Here is a 21,112-nt window from a genome sequence, read left to right on the forward strand (position 1 = left end):
CCATGCTCCAGGCAACAGGTGATGAATGCTTAATTATACATTTGCATTTTGAGTGTCAATCTTGAGTCAGATTTTAAATTTGGGTCATCTAATGTTTTTGCGACATAGGAAATAATTGAAAATTGCTTCTCTTAGCACATATGTTTCATAATTGCAAATACCCAACCTATTTTCATATTTTTAGAACTCAAGTTCTCCTCAACATCTTGGTGTCATTGCCATTACCAGGGAATAAGTATTTGAAGTGTTTTTACTGAAATTCCAAAAATTTCCATTTTTTCAACTCCACAATTAATTGGAAATATGATACATCAGTGAAATCATCTTCCAGGTGCTTTTGAGAACAATAATGCACCAAATCACACTGTAACGCATAATTACCTGAAACCTTTTGTCCAGGATACCCGTAGATGCTATTGATTTAAAAACGGATAAAGACACAGATCATATAGATTGCCTTGTGTATAGTCCTACTTAGAAACAGCTTTCCTTAAAAGCAGAAATTATTAAATAATAAAATAATAGTTAAATACTAACACAAAAGTCATCCCAGACTATGTTTTCATAAAGTGCCACTTAAAGTCTAAATTACAGTATTAGAAGAATCCAAAGATTGTTGCATCACTAAAAATTCAAAACTACTAGATAGATACTTTGTGCTCTTGGAAACACTTGTTTCCACAACTTGACTGTGTGTTCTGGTCACCTAGAGAGCTTGGTGGTGGGACAACCTAAAGGCTAGTGAGTTTGAACTTCCACAGTTGCCTATTTAGAAAACTGGATCTCAGCAACTCCTCCCAGTGATGCCAAGACAGGTGTTAGCCTTGTATGAGAAACACTGCCTTCCCCACGACTATCATTATTGCATGCACGTAGAATGATGGTAATCGTATAAGTTGTTGTCAAATTTTATGAGGGACCCATGGTAAAAGATGATTAAGTTTCAATTGTTCCCGTGTGTCAATTTTTCTATTAAAAAAAATCTAAATATCAAGTAGCTTTGTTCATTACCACGCCACAACCCTGATGACAGGTTTTAGGAAGCAACCATGCTTACGAGACAGAAATAAGCTTTGATTTCATATGTCATTTACTTAACTTTATAGATGGTCAAAAGGCGGGAGAAAGAGCAAAGAAAATATCTTCCTCTAATGGAGAAGCTTCATGGGACTCAAACACATCAGATGTTTTTGTCCCCTCACAAATAGAGAGCATGGATATCTTCCTAGTTTAAAAAGAAAAAGATATGTGTCATGAGCAGCAATGATCCCTTTAGCTAGAAAATGCAATCATGGTCCCAGAACCATTATATCAAGTATACAATATATACTCATATTTTCCATCAGAACTATTATAACACAAAAGAAGTACCCGTGAGGCGGGAAGGACAGAATTGTGTCCCAGCATTGCTCCTGACCCTCACACTTCCACCATCAGACACTAGAAACTTATTAAAGGCATTCCTCGTTACGGTCACTCATAGCTACATGATCGACACACTCATCCAGTGAACTAGCCGGCTCACGTCCTTGTCACCCTATCTTCAGTAACAAGTGTTTTAATTGCTCATTCCAACTTCTATTTAAGTGTCTTTTTTATGTTGTTCTTTTGGGCCATTTTATACCCTGGTCATGCTTAAATGTATTCCTTTGTCCAATGAGATCTGTTTCAGGAGCACAGACTGATATAAAAACACTTTGTTCCAAGCCATTAATAGTATTTTCAGCTGTGGCTTGTTAATAGTGTAAACAAAGACCAAGATGGACTCACTGTCTATTTCTGCCAAAATCCACTGAATCCTCCAGGAACCATAATCAAAGACCTTACTATTCCATCTGCCAGCTCTGTGTTAGCACTTACCCTCAGGAGATTTAGCTCAAAGGCAATGTTCAAGCAATATTTTCTTTCATTAATATTCAGGTCAAGATCCCACTACATCAGTGGCTCTATTGCACAATCGAGGACTGTCACGGTTTTGTCCATTGCTGCATGGTTTGGACACCACCACGACCACTTCCATGGCCAGTCCAAGACATCTGCTTTGGCTTTCTAGTCCCCTTCTGAGACAGCAACTAGGCAGGGATTACCTGACCTAATTTAATTCTGCCCTGGAATTTTCATAAGGAGTTTCATCAGCCACCCTGGGATGTTCTTAAATGTCCACCTGACCAGCCCATTTGCCTGAGCATGAGGCAAAACCACTGGCTAAGGTCAGGAGTCTTTGACTCTGAGAGGAAGAACCAGTTCTCCTGATACTGCCACACATGCCGGTTCTCAAGTCAGCCCATTTTGTAGACTTACCTTTCTTTCTTCAACTACACTTTTTTCGATTTGACTTCAGCTATGGTTTGAGCCCTGATCTTCTCTGTAAAAGTTTCCATTGGTCAACCAGGTGACCTGTTTTGTTTCGGTGGGAAGAGAATCATGAGGTTCCTATCACTTACTCCAGGAAGCTCAACTAGAGATTCCATCTCTGGTCCATTGTCAAACAGGCCATGATTTACTTTGGTTGAGTAAATCCCCTTAGCTTGTTCCTAAATAATATCATTTTCGGTTTTTTTAGGTCACTAACATTGAAATACCTTTCTGACATTACCTATCATAACATGATGGGTATTTTATTTTATTTTTTAAAGATTTTATTAATTTACTTTAGAGAGAGACAGAGACAGAGAGCACCAGCATGAGCAGTGTGGTGGGGTTGGGGTTGGGGGGCAGAGGGAGAAGAAGGCTTCCTGCTGAGCAGAGCGCCTGATGCAGGACTCAATCTCAGGACCCCGCATCACAACCCGAGCCGAAGACAGTCGCTCAACCAACTAAGCCACCCAGGTGCCCCAACGTGATAGGTATTTTAAACCTAAGTATAGGCTGATGCCTTTCAGGTTCCTTCAGTTTGGGGACTGTTTCTGCCAGAGCACAGGAGAATGTCAGTAGTTGTCATTCAAATAGATTAAACCTACTCACAGCATGGAGAGCTTTCTGGTCTTGAATTCTGGCAGCCATCTTAGGGCACCACTGTTGAGCTTTTTCCAGAAATGCCAATCTAGGTGTGTTAGTAGCAGATGCCCCTAGCAGGGATGAATGTTCAGGTCTCAGAGAGGTTACTTGGGCTATTGCCTGCCTCAGATCTCTCACCCCTGTTTGCCCCTGTTCCCCTTTCCAATTCAGACTGTCTTCTAGTCACTTTATACAAGAGGCCCATAGAAATAAAAATGTATCTGCCAAATTTCAAATAGTGCTACAACTGGTTTTCTCATGGTGGGATGCAAAAGAGATAACAGTTTGTTCTTTATTGTGTGTTAATTGTGTCTAGTTGGTTTACCCAGATTATTTTCAGAAATGGGACAGGCTGGGTCCTGAATTTCAGCTGGATTAGTTAGCCTCCTCTCCCTAGTCACTAGTTTCTAAACCCGCCCTTGAATTTCTCCTCAGAAAAGGAAGCTACCATTTATCATTAACTAACTTCCTTTTGAAAGTGACCTGGACCAAACTGTTTCCAACCAGGCTGTGATAATATGCAGGAGAATTCAGGTTTCTTTAATTGGGTCTACCCCACATGAAGACACACAGCATCAGATTTTTTCCTTTATATCAACCTTGAAAGGAAAGCCCTGGGTGAGGGGCGGAGGGGGGAAGGAAAGCCCTGTTCAAGTCTCCCCAAGCAGACTAGACTTGGGGCACCTGGAAAGTTCAGTCGGTGGAATATGCAACTCTTTCTTCATCTTGGAGTTGTTGGAGTTTTAAGTTTGAGCCACACGTTGAGTGTAGAGATAGCTTAAAAATAAAATCTGAAAAAAAAAAAAAAAAATCATGCCAGCCTCCTTTGTCCTGAAACTCTTCAGTTTTTACCATTTACCACGGTAGAAGCTGTTGGGCAACTTTTTAGTGACCCCAAGTGGTCAGCAGTCAGAGTGCAGGCCTCGTTTAGCTTTATCATAAGCCAGATCGACCTAGATCTTCTGGAGAAAACGAATGAAGGACAGCTCCCCTGCTTCCAGTATTTCCTTAATCGGAGCTAAGAATTTCGTTTACCTTCCCGGAATCTTGTGCTGTTTAATGGTTCCCACGGGGAAGTTTGAGACAGTTCTTAGGGCTTCCCATGTTAGGACATCCATCCAACTACAGCTGGGCTAAGAAACAACAGCCCAAGATTAAGTTCAAGTCAGAAACCGCAAGATTGTTCATTCACACGTCGCGGCCTTTCCAATTATGCATTTAGCCAAAGGTGATGACATCCACTGATTATCCCACTCGGGACTGGGCAAGGAGAGCGTGACCTTCAAAGCCACTCTTCTTTGTTTCAACTGCCTGAAAGGATGGAGGAACCTCAGCAGCCCATATCAGGGCCTTCTGTTTCCATTCCCCATCGGCATCATTGATTTAACTTCTGAGATGAAAGCAGATTTAACGGGGTTCCTTAAGGGAAGCAGCTGCTTGAACTGCAACAGATTTCCTTCCTCCCAGCTGGCAATCATGTGCCAGGAAATCTTTCATAGGACTCCTGTCACTTTTCATTCTGTGTCTTAAAAGTCACCCAAAGAGAGCTAATAGATTTATCTCTGGCCGTGATCTTTCTTCTGAACAGCCCAGATCGTTTTCCCATCAGTGAAACCAGCCTGGCAGCTGTCAGAGCAAGCATCCCCATGAGTCATATACACCCTCCTGCCTTCACCAGGTATGGAGAACCCATACCTGGTGGAGCTGCTAATCGTAGCATCTACCAGAGTTGAGGGAACCAGGGAACTGGTTCTCAGCACAGCCTCATACCGCCCCAGGCTTTAGTCAAAAGGGTCACTGATTCCACTGCCAGTAGCTGCTGCAAGTTAAAAGTTAGAATTCACAGCCAACATTATTTTTCATGTTTTTTCATCCCTGTGGCAAGTAACCTAAAGATCCAAAAAGCCCAGATTGATTCCCCAGATGCTGGCTGCTATTTCACAGTAAAGAGACCCAGCTTCTTTACGTTATTATTGCTTTATCCAAAATGGTATATTTAAGCCACAAGTGGCTATTGAGTCTTGGAAATGTAGAGTCTGATCTGAGGTGTATTACAAATAAATATACACTGTTTCAAGGACTTAGTATGAAACAAAGAGTGTAAACTATCTCCTTAATTTTTATTTCAAAGGAATGTTTAAATCACATTTAGGGCCTACCGAATTAAAGAAAATACAATACTAAAATAATTTCACCTCTTTCTTTTATCTCGTTAAAATTAACTAATGTGAAATTTAAATGGAAAATTATACACGTGATTTTTGTCTGTGGCTCCCATTAGATGCCCATTGGACAGGGCTGTTGGATACTCACAAGTCTCCATTGTTGCTTCCCTGAGTTTGCCAAGAAGTCCTATCAGGATAAAATGCAAGTCTTTCCAAGTCCTGAACGGACTTTCACGTTCATCCTGAGCCCAGGCCGTGAAGCTGCTTGCTCTCCTTGCTCTAACTCCTCTTTCTGCCAAGTGGTTTCAGTTTCACAGATAATCAATGAAATAGAAGAGAAGAAACTCCTTGCCTTCTGAGTCACTTTCCTCTCAGTTCCCTCACCCTGGTCTGTTTCAGTTCTATGTCATTAATTAGCCATCTGTCAGTTCATCAAGAGAGAATTCTGTGTCAGCCACATTCCAATAGCAAGAGTTATCCCAGTCACTTTCTGCAGGGCTTTGGCAACCTCAAACCCAGGGTGGATCAGGATCTCATTCTCACCACACTCCCTCCCAGAACTTTGGGCCATAGTGAGTGTGAAACAATCTGAAAGCCAGCTCAACTTCCGTCGCCACCGCTGAAATTCGAGATGAAAGTTGTCAATCAAATCCCCCAGACACAACAGGCTTTATAACCTATTATGAAGTTTACTTGGTCCTATGGGAGCATGGGAAGCAGCTACCCATCAGACAGAGCATCTTCATCTCACTGGGAGGCAAGGGAGTGGCTCAAGAGCACAGCTGCTCTTGTCCTCATCCACAGGTGCATGGAGATGCACGCCACGGGCAAACGTCAAGGCCTATTATCCCCTGAGCACAGAGAAGCCACAGCCTTGATTTCTGACCAAGCCTGTATACATTCTGGTCACGTAGGCCAAAGGCCTTCGGGCCCCACACAACAAACTCTGTGCAGTAAATGTACCCAATTCCATGTTCCCCATTTAGCTTAACTCTATTGTTTTCAAGGAAATGTGCAAAGAATCAGCAGTCATTCATCAGCCCAGGTCTGACGTTAACGCTCTACTCACAGTTATGTGGAAGGATACGGTTGAAAATAACCGCCCGATCCATGAATAGCTTAAATCGTAAAAAAAGATTTTTCAAGATGAGTAATGGGGTGGGTTTCTCTAAGGTCTGAAAATAAGTTCTTCCAAATAGATGGTTAGAAAGGGAGAAAGTGGGCGTAGTGGTTAGAGATATAAACTTCCAGTTACAAGATAAATAAGTACTAGGACTATATCTTACCTACAACATGATGAGCTAACTAATGCTTCTGTATGACCTACAGGAAAGGGAGTAGGTCCTAAGAGTTCTCACCACAAGAAGAAACTTTTTCCTTTTCTTTTCATTGTATCTCTAGGAGATGATGGGTATTAACTAAACCCATTGGGATCATCATTTCACCGTATATGTAAATCAAACCATCACGCTGTACAGCTTAAACTGATACAGAGGTATATGTCAGTTGTTTCTTAGTAAAACCAGGGGAGACTGAAAGTAAGGGAACCCTACTTTACAAAACACAGCAGCTAGAATCCTAAAATTTTAGTATTTTTGTAATTTATCTCTTAACTGGTTCAACGAATATGTCAATACCTTGCTGTAAATGTTCATCGAAAAATGACTCTTGCCCTATTTTGAGATGGCTTTTTTTTCAACACATGGGCTGACGAATTTTAAGAGGCTGTTTTATACTTCAGCAGTCAGCTGATGTGCACACAAAGTTATATAAATTATTCAAACTATACCTTTTTTCTGGAATGCAAACACCAGCATGATTTCCTAAACTATGAGGATGTTAATTTAGCACTTACTTTTAAATTTCTTATATATTCATTTTTTTTCGAAGACAGAGAAATTCAAGGCAAATAATAATTTAGCTTTAAAATTCCCATGGAGGCTAAAAAGAAAAAATTGCCAGTATAAATGAACATCCTTATTAAAGAGTATTGAAAAATCAATTTCTTATTTTTATAAGATGACAACAGTAGTTATGTGTAATTAGGATCATCAGCTTTTATCTCAGATTTGTTTCCTCAAAATTCAACTGCTCATAAATCTTATGCTTTAACTATTTTCCAATAATTATATGTTTTTGTCGTGTGAAATTGCCTCACTCCATAATTCCCAAAAAGCCATTTTATACATTAGTACATCAACTTTGCTCAACTTCTCATGTTTAGAATCCATTTTAATTTCCATTTTTCATGTTCATATTTTGTAATATACTGTTCATTGAGCCTCTATTTTCATAGACCCAAAATAATTTTTCAAGTGTTTGAAGCAATTACTTTTGTCTCCTATATTACTATTAAAAATTACTTTAATAAAGGGAGAGCTATAGCAACTTCATAAAATATCTTTTTAACTTTCAGTTTTAGTAGCAAAAATCCAATTAATTGCCAATCATCTACTGTTACATTCTAAATAAGTGCATTAAAATAAATTACTCATTAATGATTTTAATTATAAACTCCTAAATACCATATTTTCCTATCATGAGCACACTTCACTTACCACATTTTCATTAAACGATTTTTCTTTTAAATTTTGGTTTTCTTTTCACACACATATATGGAGAACTCTTTAATTTGCAACATTCAAGAGAAAGAAAGGTAACATAGTAACTTAAATAATAGGTTTTGGAGCATAATAAACACTTTTCCTTAACATGAGATAAACTTCTGCCAAATTTCATTTATAATTTCAACTCAATTTACCTGAAAAGTAATCTCATATAAACTAGAACATGTGACTATCTTTAGTCTTCTAAATGGGTTAGTGTAAAAGAGAGAAGTAACATTAAGTGAGGATAACAAAAACCAAGCAGTGTTCTTAAGCTAGACTGTATTTTCCAGTGAAGTAATCTAAAAATCATTAATAAACATTAAAGTTTACCTCTATGAAAAAGAAAAAATCCAGTCAATGATCTTGATATTTCGTCCTTTGACATTGTATATTTACCCATTTAAACACATAACGTAAAGCAAACCTGGTATATGAATATATAACACATAATATCCCACTAGGTTCTTTTCCTTTCTCTATTTATATAATTATTCTAGCAATATGTAGACAATACCAGAGTCTTTAGTTTTCCCAATAAACATGTTAGTTAAAAGTTTCATATTTCTTAGTGGACACATTTAAATGATGCAACAGGATAAATCAATAAAACTTGAATGGGGAAAAAAGCAACTCAATCTTTATATGCTTCAGTTATCTTTCCGTTACAATAATGGTAACATTTATCATGATAAAGTTTTAGTTATGATTCTGAAATACAGGCTCTATTCCATGACTAAAGTGTTTTCTTTTGTTTTTCTTATGACAGGATGATGAGGTAAGGGAAAGTCGATTCAGCTTCACAGCCTATGGAATGGGACCCTGTCTGCAAGCAAAAGATGGTGTGACCCCAAAGGGCCCAAACCATCCTGTCCCGGTAATGCCGAAAAGCCCTGATGAAATGAGGAAGGTTTTTATCGACAGAGCCAAGAAGATTGACACCATCTCTCGAGCCTGTTTCCCATTAGCCTTTTTGATTTTTAATATTTTCTACTGGGTCATCTATAAAATTCTTAGGCATGAGGATATTCATCAGCAACAAGATTAAGCCTCTGGGGGAATGCAAGTGCAAACGATCAATTCAAAAGAAAGTTTCTTTGCCATAGGTGTGTGTATACGTGTGTGTTTGTTGGCGTACAAACGATGACCATCATATTAAAATGGCATATGGGTGGGTATTTTATGATATGCTATGCAAAGTCACAAGGCAGATTAAGAGTCTTTTGAAGGATACAAAAATATATATTATGAGGATTTTATTTCATATTAATATAAGATTATTTGTCCTTTCACTGTCTATCATATAAGTGGAAGTATTACTGCCAATGTGTTTGTATTGTTATATAATATCACATAATAGTACATGTGAAAACTGCTTTGGAAATTCTTGGTTTTCAGTTCAATGACGTTAAACCTTACAAAAGTAAAATTTACACAATTAACTTTGTAACTGGAAAAAGCAGAAATGTTGAATATTTTAAAAGTCAGTAGCTTGAGGCTTTAAAATATTTTCTCATAGTGTAGCTACAAAACAGAAGAATAATCAATTAATTCAGCAGAAAACTCAGTAACAGATGATTGTACATATAAATGTTATGGGATCAACTTATGTACTACCAAAAAAATTCAAATTATAAAATTAAAATTAAATTTGATTGTTTAGAAGACAAAATGTCCCTCTTTGCAAATTTAAAACAGATGGCTTAAGAGATCATATTAAATATAAAATTGACTTTTCTTAACTTTAGATCTCTATGAATGAAGATGGAAGTACTGTAAACAAGAGAATTGTTTTTACATAAGTGTTATAACTTTGTATTTGGAATTATTGCCAAACACTGCAAAATGCAAGCCAGCACCCTTGTTTTGTTGGATTTTTAACAGTTGCTTAATTATCTGTACGTAATTATGTTTAATGTTTTGATATAATTGAACAAAGTTCAGTAAGATTTTTATATTTTATCTTAGAATGAGACTTTAAAATTCAATGGGATTATAGTATTTACATTTTGATAAAAATGAATTTAATTAAAACAAAAATGGATTTATGAAAGATTTTTTTAACAAGAACAGTTTCCCATCAAAGTTATATGGTTTCAAACTCTTAGTTCCCAATGTAGGGAGGGAAGATTTTAATTCTAAATTATATAGAAAAGTCATTTATATAAAATAAGGATTGGTTGTTTTGTATTTCTGAATTAATGATTTCAATATATATGCCATGCACTAGATGTGAATAATTTTAAATAAAATTTTTACTTAAAATTTATCAGCAACCCCATGGAATTATTTTAACTGCAATGGGGCATTAACTCATTTCACGCAGTGTAATTAAGTACAAATATATGATAGAGTTATTGGTCAAATTATACCTGACTATGATTCTTTTCAGTTTGGCAATTTTTTGCATTATTTTTTATCAGTACTGTTGTATTTTTTAAAAGTTCTAGAATGCTTTTTAGATACATTTAATTGTTGGTCAGATTTGCTACATGGAAACTCAAGGTGCCAAATGATTGACAGAAAAAGATCTAAAACATTAAGAAAATAATTAACTCAGATTCAGGAGGAAAAAATAATCCAGTCTTTGAATCAAATGGTATTATTTTCCGAACTTTAACCACACTAAAACTAAAAGCAAGAACTGCCATTTAAAGTTAAAAGTTTCTCAATGTTATGGAGCTCTGGTCTATCCAATAGTAGTTTTTAAAAATAACTTATGAAAAAATAACATTTACTCAGCAATTTTTGCTAGTGAAGGACCAAACTGCCCTCCTTTATAAATAAAACACTATGAGGGGAAAACAACAACAACAACAACAAAAACAAAACATGTTTGTCATTAAATGCAAATGCCACAACTGGAAGAAATTGTTACTCTTTACTTACTTTGAGGACTGTGTGCCTGAAAGTTGAACACGGTCTTCTTCATTTGCTGTGTGTGAATAAAAACCATGGGAATATATTCTTGTACTAAAGACAGATTAGAGCCAGACATGCTGTTTTTGTTCCCTGGGGATAAACTGGGTATTGTAGAGTTAGGATAAACTATATTGTCTCAATATGTCTCTGAAATACTTGAATGTATTTTTCTGTACTTTACACATCTTATTTCAAAAGTTCTCCATCACTGTTTCAATTAAGTGAATTCTGTCAGAAGCAAATAGAAACATAATGAACTTATTCCCCAAAAGAAACTCACAGACATTGCTTGTTTAATATCTAAGACTATTAAAAAATGTCTCTTTTATCCCTGAAACTTGGAATGGAAAAAATACTAGCCACAAGACAACTTGTCAGCAGAAGAATTGGTATGGTAGAAATCTCTTATCTTAAAAGTATTATACTTTGCTTGGGTGTATGTGTTTATCATTGTCTTACTATACTAAGAAAATACTCTGATGGTCCTGACTCATATGGCAACAATAACATTATTTGTATGGTTAAATCCAAACTGTTTAAAGAAATGTGTCCCCTCGAATGAATGTTTACAGATTGTTTAAAACTGGAAAACTATATCGCAGTTAGCATCTCAAGGCAGTAGTTAGTAAGCCCTGTGTCAAACCCTAATTTTTCAATTAAACCTACAGAAAACTATTAATGGTGAGAAAATTCAAATGTGTTCTTATACACTAATTACCCACATGCAAGTTAAAATTCTAATACGAATATTCTGATTGTTTTGAAGTAACCATGTTAGAAAGTTTGTAACTTTTGTACAGGCAGTTTAGTATAATTTTTCTTAGTATTATGTATCTCAACCATTGAAATTTATGGTCCATAGTATATGAATTTTTATAAAACCTTGTATCTTAGCATTTAGATGCCATATTTTTTTCTTCCCCAAACATTAGAATTGAAGGTCAGCTATAGTGGGGATCTAGAACTTTCTTTACTGCTTAAAATAGATTCCAGAATGAAACTGTAGAAGCAAGAAAGCCAAGGATCTTTAAAATTTCTCTAACCTTTCCATGTGTTTCTCCAAGATAGTTATTGACCCGCAGAGCCTAGTCAATTCCCAGCTGCTGTGTTTAAAAGATTCTATGACTACTTATCTTATTGTACAATTAATTCTTATTCTATAGGTATAGTCTGATAACATTTACCCTAATTTGAACTATAAATGCTTTAAAAATTATTTATCCCTAAAATATGGATACATTAGGTTTACAAATTCCCAGGATCTTATGGAAGACCATGGAAATTCTAGAAAGAAAATGTGAAAAAGTAAGCCAACATGTTTAACAGAAGAAAGTTGTCAGCTACTTTAGCATTCTGTGTAGTTGAAGTTGTTGTGATTTTAAGAGAAATACATGTTTGTCTTCCATACTATAATCCTATTTTTTAAAAATATACTTGTCTATTCTCAGCATGATATAATTCGACCTGCTAGTCATTTCAGAGGATTGAACATTACATTGGTAGTTATGGGAGAAGGGGGGTAGGGTTATGGACATTGGGGAGGGTATGTGCTTTTGGGTAAATTGTTTTCTTTTCATCTATAAAGTACACATCCATGAAATCAACTCCAGGGAATATGGGAATTGCCAATATTAAAAGTAGAAAACACTCTCACATTAAAAAGTAGGAAATTGGCAATACCGATATTTGTAGACGTCCCAGACAACAACTAGAGCACTCTAAAAATGCAACTCTTAAATTGAAAATGCACTACAGTCCTTAGAATAATCAATCATTAACAATCTTTGAAGTCATGTCTCTTACTCCAAGACAGATTTCTTATACTTTGTAACAGAGGTAATAGCAAAATCTTTCAAAATTTGTCAGCCCATACCATCTGTAATTCTCACCTAGTTGATGCTGAACTGGTAAAGAAAGCCAGCCTTTCCATGTATACAACATAAACTTACATTTAGTCTATTAGTATTCATTGATGCTGACAAGGCGAAGACTATAAAATAATGAGTTGAATTTAAACATATTAAAAGAATAAGAATGGTTTCTACCACAGGGATTTGAATTTTAACAATCTAGCCAAGACAAATATAATCAATAGAAAATAGCATATATATTAATAGTAATCTTAGTTCACTGAGATTGGTCAAGAATTGTCTGGTGACTCAGAGTATATATATATATATTTTTTTTTTGTGTCTTTATAAGAGCAACTTTGTCTTTTGAATTACAATCACCTATTAAGCACTGTTATGATAAACACCTTTTCTAGTTATTTGGGGTATTCGGTTTGGGAACCAGATAATTTTGTTGTCTTGGCCTGGCTCCTGGACTGTTACTTGCTATTATAAAGGTACTGAAACAGCACAATGGGTTCTGACAAGCATAAATGTGCATCAGCACTTGTTGGTTTCATTTGCATTTCAGAGAAAAATTTAGCCACAAGGACTGTAAAATCTTTAAAGTGACAAATTTTATTATCTCTTTAAACTGTACCTAATTACTGTATCTGCTCAAGCAAAAATAAAGGACTCTCTGGTACAGTTTTTCAAGTAATTTTGACAAGACCCCTTTCTTTAACTGAACTTATCTGAATAATGGGCAGTGGAAAGGTATGAATTGAAGATGAGAATTCTCTAAAAGACTGAAATTTTGAATATAATGACAACCATGTCTTGTTCTCCACAATGCCTTCATAATTCCTTACTGCATTCTCTATTTCAGGCACAAGGACGTTTGTGACAGTGTAAAATAACCATGTCCATCTCAGTAATCACCAACTAGTCTTTAAGCACACAGTTAACTCCAGATTCCATGACATATATATTGTAGGTCTTGAAGTGTATTAATTCATTCACTTTGACATTTCAAAGGGATACTAAAATAAGAATCACTGCTTGTGGCTATAAGACAATCTGGTGACTTTTAACACAATATTTTCAAAAATACAATGTATATTGTATTGATTGTATTATATTTATTGTATTGTATTGTATTGATTGACTGAAATAGCCATTATACCAGTTGCAGTTTTATTCCTTTCTAAGAGGTGTCTTCCTCAGCAGATACATTGGCTTTTATTTTCTTGTTGAGTCCTACAAAGAGTGGTAAAATAGAGCAGTCTCATAATCTCATTGCTATATAAACTCTTTCCATAGGGAGGCTACTGCTATTCTAATTACTTAAAAAAGAGGTAGGATGATGCTTATTTTTCCTTTACAAAGATCTTAGAGCCTATGCATAAAATAAAACTACAAAGGGTTTGAAAATAGCAAGGGCAGGGAAAATATTCCGGAGAAGCTCTTCCCAGAAATCAGACCAATAGAAAGAGAAATCCTGAGCTAATAGCAAAGATCCTTTTATTCATTCTTTTTCTTCTACCCTTTCCATGTTAACACTGCCTTCATCTCTTCCCCTTTCCATCTCTTATGCACACATGCATTCACATATATGCGTGCATGAGTACAATCATAGGTTGTTAATGGAATAAATTCCTTCAAATTGGAAATGCAAAGGAAGTCAACTTTTCTGGACAAAGGTTAATAATGTTGTGATATGTTTTCAATATAAATCATTCTTGGTGGGAAATATGAGCACTGTGGTCATTTCATTTGGCCATCTCTTAAGGATGGAAGTGTCATATTTTGGCTCAACAATGCATGGACAAGCTATATGAGTCAAAATTCTCTCCAACTATTAACAATGGAATTCTAAAACACTTCCTAGACTGTCTTTGAAGAATGACTAAATATTTGTCAGACCATTCTCCTAAAAGACAACTAGTAATCACCAGTAATGCCAGATGATCTCATGTCTTAGCAGGTATTTTTCTCAGTATTTTGCATGGTTCATTTGTAAGCAACATAAAAGGAAAATTTTAGAGGTGATAGAATACTGTTTTAAAAAATAATGATTCTAATCACTAGCTGTACATCAGAATCCCTTATGTGTCTTTAAAAATATATCCAGGCTGAGTTTCAACACAGAAAGTTATAATCCAATCACTGACTAAACAAATATTTGTCAAACACTTTATATGAATCTGCCATTGTTCTAAGTGCTGAATGCTGTATGTTTGGAGTAAGACATGAAATTCTGTATTATTGGCAAAGTTCCACAATTGAGAACAATTGATGTGAATGTACATAAACCTATTTTTCCAAAATATTCTATTTAAACCTGATTTTTAAATAATTTTTTCTTTCTTCAAATTCATTTTAGCTCTCATGTATATTCTTAGAATCAAAATATAAACCTTTGATGTTTTATATCAACTTCCCTCCCAATGTTAGAATCTTCATCATTACGTTCCTGATAGAAAATTATCCACATTCTTCAAAATTTCTTCAGTAACATATAGCTCATTACTCTGAAGGCAGCCTGTTCCATCATGACTTAGGTCTAAATGATAAAAGAAAGCTAATCTTTGTTAAGAAATGGCTTTTACTTCATAAATTGCAAATAAGTCCACTTCATTCCCTAGAGACAGGGCTTCGTTTATTTTTTCATATGTTTTGTCTATATTTAGGCTGAGTCAGTGACATTTTCTCAACCCCTTATTAACTAGTTTTATTTTTATTTAAGTCATTTTAAAATGCACTTTATGTGTTAAACAATGATAAGATGTTGTAAGGTTCATAAAATAATGAAATATAAAATTAATTGTCTATATAGATTTCTATGGAAATTATTTACAGTAACTTTAAATGTCTTTCTATAACATAGCAGTAATTTTCAATTAAGTCCCTCAAAATATATTTCATCATATGAAGGTATTATATAAAGCCCTGCAAAATAATCTGCATTACAAAAACTATCAGCCAAATGTAAATCATATTTTTAGAGTAAAGCTAGAATAAAAATATAATGAATTAAGTTGTTTTATTTTAATAGGTGATTTTTTTCTTGAGGGACATTTAGCAAAGGTGCCTTCAGGCAGCCCCACTAGTGTACACATTAACCTGCCTGGCTTGCTAATGTGAACCAAGAGAAAGGAGCTGTGGGTTAAAGGCCGGGAAAGGATTTGGATGTAAGGCTGTGTTTAAACATGCTTGAATAATTTTGCACTCTTTCACTTTCATCTCTATGAATTATGCAATAGCCATTCTGTAATTCCTTAAATTTATATTTTAGTGCATTTCAGATGATAATACTGGGGGGGTAAAATAGAGTGAAATAGCCCACCATTTTATGAATATTATATAATATGCTGTGGAAAGAAACGAAAAAGAAAATGTGCCATATATTTTCTATGTGCCATCTTAATATCGCATACAGTGACTTTATTATTAGTGAACCAAAATGTTTAAAAGACTACCAAAAAAAAAAAGTATTGCTATTTTATGGTGTTAACTATTTTTCTGTAGATTTAAAACATGTCTTCCTGGGTCTGATGTCTGTCTTCCTGTCAAGATGATGTCATATTTTTTCAGGACATTATGCTGAAAATATATTTAAAAATGTATGCATGGTTTTATCAACTTGTTTCTCATGATATTGTCTTTAGTTCAATTCTGCAACTAGCAAACTTTAATAAGAGTCATTAACTCATGTACGATATGTGGTATTTATCATGTAACTATAGATAATTTGATCAAATCAATAAAAATTAACACTTTTCAAGAATGTGGATACCTCTTTTGTCCCATTTTTATGAAGATCAAATTTTACCAAAAGGTTGTGCTGTTTTCCTGATAAAAGTAATACTAGATTTTTGTTCTGATGGAAACTATCACATCTGGTCACAAACCCAGTCATATACCATGCAGAGAACCTTTAATGTATGCGTTCCATTAAAATAAAATATGCTAAGGAAATGGTGAATGGAGCTTTTCTTCTCAAAATAAAATGAGAGATGTGTTATTATTTAGAACAGTGATTTGACATTATCATAGTTATAATTTTTATTTGAAAACCTTTTCCTTAAAATCAATTTATTTATTAAACCACTTTTATCTCACTCACCCATAAGGACCATTTCAGAATGGAATATTGGTGTTCTGTTGTTTTGTTTTGTTTTTCATCTGGAATTTTTTCCTTCTACATGAGAAGACTAGAGATTAGTGGTTAAGAAATAAGAGGAAAATTCATGTATAAAAAATAACCAAGAAAATACTGCAGTATGGTATGTGAAAACTTGTCTGTCATTTTTTGGAGGACCTATCATTTATATGTAACAATATTTTACAGAATTTCAGATATTTATTGGCTGCCCAAGGTTGAGGAAAATTGATAGATTGAAAATTCCTTGCAAAGTTGACATTATGATTTTCCCTGATGAGCTGGGCTTCACTAACCACTTGAGTTGTGCTTGAATAGTCTTATAGTGTCACCAGATTCTTGACTGAATGCTTCCATTGAATTGGGCAAGGTCATCTGTAAGTACAAGTGCTGGAGATATCTGTATGTGATAGAACTTAAAAAAAAATGTACACGAATAAGCATAATGTGAGTACAGCTTATTGGTAAACTCTGATTTTTAAAAATCAATGTGTATTACCACGATTTAGAATATTTGTATTATTCTCATTTATATCCACCATTTCAAATACCACTAAATTGATTATTTTTCTTCAGGTATTTTATCACAATTTATTCTTGCTGACAGTTGCTTTCTTCCTTGAGAAACTTATTTTCTAATGTATTTTTTGTAACTTTGCACAGTTTACATTTTTAATTACCCATCCTTAGAAATCTTAAATTGAAAGGAAGCCATCATTACTGAACTACAGGATACTGGATTGTAGGTATTTTGTTTTCCTGCTTCCTTATTCAAAAGTTAAGTTACCTCAGTCGATTTCTTTTTTTAAGATTTTATTTATTTTTCATGAGAGACACAGAGAGAAAAAGAGAGAGACAACGGGAGAAGGAAAAGCAGGCTCCCTGTGGAGCAGAGAGCACAATGCAGGGCTGGATCCCAGGACATTGGCACCTGAGCTGCAGGCAGACACTTTACCCGCTGAGACACTCAGGGTCTCCTTCAGTGGATGTTCTTTATGCCACAGTAGCCTGCTCTAAAAAATTCACTTCAGCACATGATTGACTGGAAGCCGGGCTGGGGAAGAAGGCTCACTCATAGTCCATTCTGTGACATGAAAAATGACCTGTCTGAAAACATGTTCTCCAAACAAGGAATACCAGAGAGAAATCAAATGACAATGTTTACTTGTGTAACCTAATGGCTCTTGGTCTTCCAAACAGGTCTCTGGGTTTTTGTTTGTTTGTTTGTTTAAATCGTATTTATTCATTTGACAGAGAGAGAGAGAATGCACAAGCAGAGGGAGAGTGAGAGAAGCAGACTTCCTGATGAGCTAAGAGCTTGACATGGGACTAGATCCCAGGACCCTGAGACTGTGACCTGAGACCAAGGCAGACACTCAACCATCTGAGCCACCCAGGTGCCCACAAACAGGTCTCTTTTTAAGTCATCCATAACATTCATTCTTTCAGTTTTTGAGTAGATGTCAGATTCCATTTTCTTCTGGGGGGAGGAAGCTTTTCTAAAGGATTGGTTGCAGAAATAATTGCATTTATAGATTTATAGGGTCTTTCTTAAAACAATTACTTCTCCCCCAGAAAGTAATTTCATACCAATTGACATTGTTTGAAATATTTACTCTATGAAAGATCACTCTTACAAGTGTAATATTGTATTTGCTAAGTAGCTAATCAAAAACTAAATATGATATGAAATATAAATAGGAAACAAAGTGAATATATTTAAATTTCTGAAACCTTTAAAACAGAGTGGAAAACCAAAAGCATAGATTTTTTTAAATTGCCAGAATGTGGTTGCTAATAGATTATTAAATCCCTTGAAATAAATACAGCTTTAATCTTGCATATTATTATTTAATAAATACTAGGATGGACTGCAAGTCTACCTGCTAATAATATTGTTATCTCTGGCTGCTTCCTTTGTTCTCCTAATCATTATCAACAGATCTTTTTGAGTCTTTACTCATTAGCGGGAGAAAACCTCAAGGGGTGGCAAACAGGAAAGCTTCTTCCACGTTCAAGAGCAAAGCAAGGAAGGAAATAACATCTGCAGGAACCATAAAATAAAAGGCTTATTTTATGTAGAGTTTATATTATTCTTAGGTAATCAATAATCTCTAAATAAGACTCCGTTTTTTTTCTGAAATTATGACTACTCATATGTTGCATATAGCAAATTAAAATATTTTTCCAGTTCCAGCTATTTGGGTTTTTTTCCCTTTTCAAATAAAAAAGAATGAGAAATAGAGATTTATATTCTTTGTAATTTTCTCTGAATCTATAAAATCAGAACCCATTTAGTGGTTGAATTGGTTATATTTGAGATGTTGTGTTTATATAGTTTATGAAAGTGAACTAAAGAAGAATGATGTTATTTTATAGCATAGAGAAATAGATCTGGAGACACTATGTTCATATGATTTATTTACCCTAATGGACAATATAATTTACTTTCTAAAAGGAAACTTTAAAAAGTCATATTAATGTGATAGTATTTAATTGTGAACATATTTTTAATAACTCTTAAATTGGTTTTTCTATGCTAAACATGAATACCTTTTAATATGTGTTATATATAGGGGCGATTGGGGGGGCTCAGTGGGTTAAAGCCTCTGCCTTCCTCTAAGGTCATGATCTCAGGGTCCTGGGATCAAGCTCCGCATGGGGTTCTCTGCTCAGCGGTGAGCCTGCTTCTTCCCCTCTCTCCCTGCCTGCCTCTCTGCTTACTTGTGATCTCTCTCTGTCAAATAAATAAAAAAAATCTTTAATTTAAAAAATGTGTTATATATAATATTCCTAAGCAATAAAATCTGACGAGCTCACTTGCCATAGTTAGCATATTCAAACCCCTAACAAATCTAAAAGACTGATTCTTATGACTCAGAAATATAATTACAGAATAGAATAGGTGATATGCAATTATCTATCTTCATATCATTATTCTTTTATTTCTAAGTGACATAGCCCAAACCCCTTTGGTATCTTCAGTAAGCATGACAACTACCAAAAGGTTTTCACAAAATAAATTACAAACACTAACATCCTCTTTGCTGCATAACCTTAGCTTTGAGTAAGTCCCCAAATTGTCTAAAAAACCATTATTCATACTCATAATTGGAGTTTTTAAAAATTACCTAAAGATTAAAAATTTAGATCACATTCATAAGGTATCTAAGGCTATTTTTGCAGATTATATACATTCTTTGCTAATAAATGTAAGCCACTCTGGGCCTAAACCACAAGATGGCTCCCTCTCATTGGTTTGGGAGTTATAAATGTCATTTAACATAATAAGGCTAATTTCACTAATGATTGAGGGTGATATTTTGACATAAGGTATATTACAGTTTTGAGAAATTATACAAGTCAGTATAAATCTTCTGTTTAACACCTTCATTAAAGAGGGTGTTGAGGGATAACCTACTGAAAAACGTTATTTACAAGGGATAAAATGCAGCCTAAAGATACAAGACAATCATACTCAATGTTACTGACCCTAGTAACAATTGAAGCCAGAGCTACTACTGCCCTCTCAGGTTATCCTTGTTCTCAGTCTTCAAGTTAAGGTCTGAGGACCTTGGATTACTGGGCTCAGAAGCTACAAGATACTAGCATCTTCCTGGATTGACAACTTTACTATAAAGTTTGAGAAACCTGTGTCATGAAAGAAATGTAAAGTTAAAATGATTATAAAATATGAAACAAATAGAAAAGAAATTTTGGTGTTATAGAAGAAAACCTGCTGCAGGTACCATTTTGTTTTCTAATTCCATTCCAATTTCAGTAAGGGTTCTTGATGGAAATGTTTAACAAGTGCTGGGAACCATTAGCTCTTTGGGAACAATTAGGTCTTTGGGTTAATTTAAGAAGCCTAAATACGGTACACTGCTGAGGATAGGTATTAATTCTGAAGTCAAGAAAACATGTGCATTCTCATCACAATTTACCTCTTAACATTAAGTTCATGTCCATCTTCTCTGTGCTTCATTTTGTATCAACTTACTAAGTTATTCACCTGACTGGATGCCAAAAGGCTGGGAAGGCTAGATGTAAAGACAATTTACATGAAAGGAATGAAGAGATAAGAGACATTCTTTGTCTCCATCATCCATCAAGCATGTGAAAATCCTCCATCTTAAAACACTGACCTAACTGGCTTAATTTCTTGACTGCATTAACTGGTCACTAATACTCTAGAGACATGGTCTCAGCATGTCAAATATTTAAGAGAAAATAATCCATGGGAAAGTAAACTAGTCATCAAGATGACCAAGTTTTAGTTCAACTGTATCCTATAGTTTTCCTACTTCAATATTCAATATATGAATTAAAATCTCTACCTTCAAAGTAGCAAGTGTTAATTGTGTTATTTAAACCAAAAAAACAAAGCTTTGTTACTTTAGATGTTTCCTTTTATTCTTTCTTTCTGTC

The 21,112-nt window shown here is 34.9% G+C and overlaps 1 protein-coding gene across 1 annotated transcript in view; it reads left to right on the plus strand.

Annotated features, from left to right (window-relative positions):
- Positions 1-8,966, plus strand: part of GLRA3 (glycine receptor alpha 3) — a 193,447-nt gene extending 184,481 nt beyond the window's left edge. Inside the window, exon 10 of the mRNA XM_044225074.1 lies at positions 8,538-8,966. Coding sequence (XP_044081009.1) covers positions 8,538-8,816 — 279 coding nt within the window. The 3' untranslated portion in view covers positions 8,817-8,966. The remainder of the gene's footprint in view (positions 1-8,537) is intronic.
- The last annotated feature ends 12,146 nt before the right edge of the window (positions 8,967-21,112 follow it).

This window comes from Neovison vison, chromosome 11 (genome assembly GCF_020171115.1).
Source record: "Neovison vison isolate M4711 chromosome 11, ASM_NN_V1, whole genome shotgun sequence".
Lineage (NCBI taxonomy): Eukaryota > Metazoa > Chordata > Mammalia > Carnivora > Mustelidae > Neogale > Neogale vison.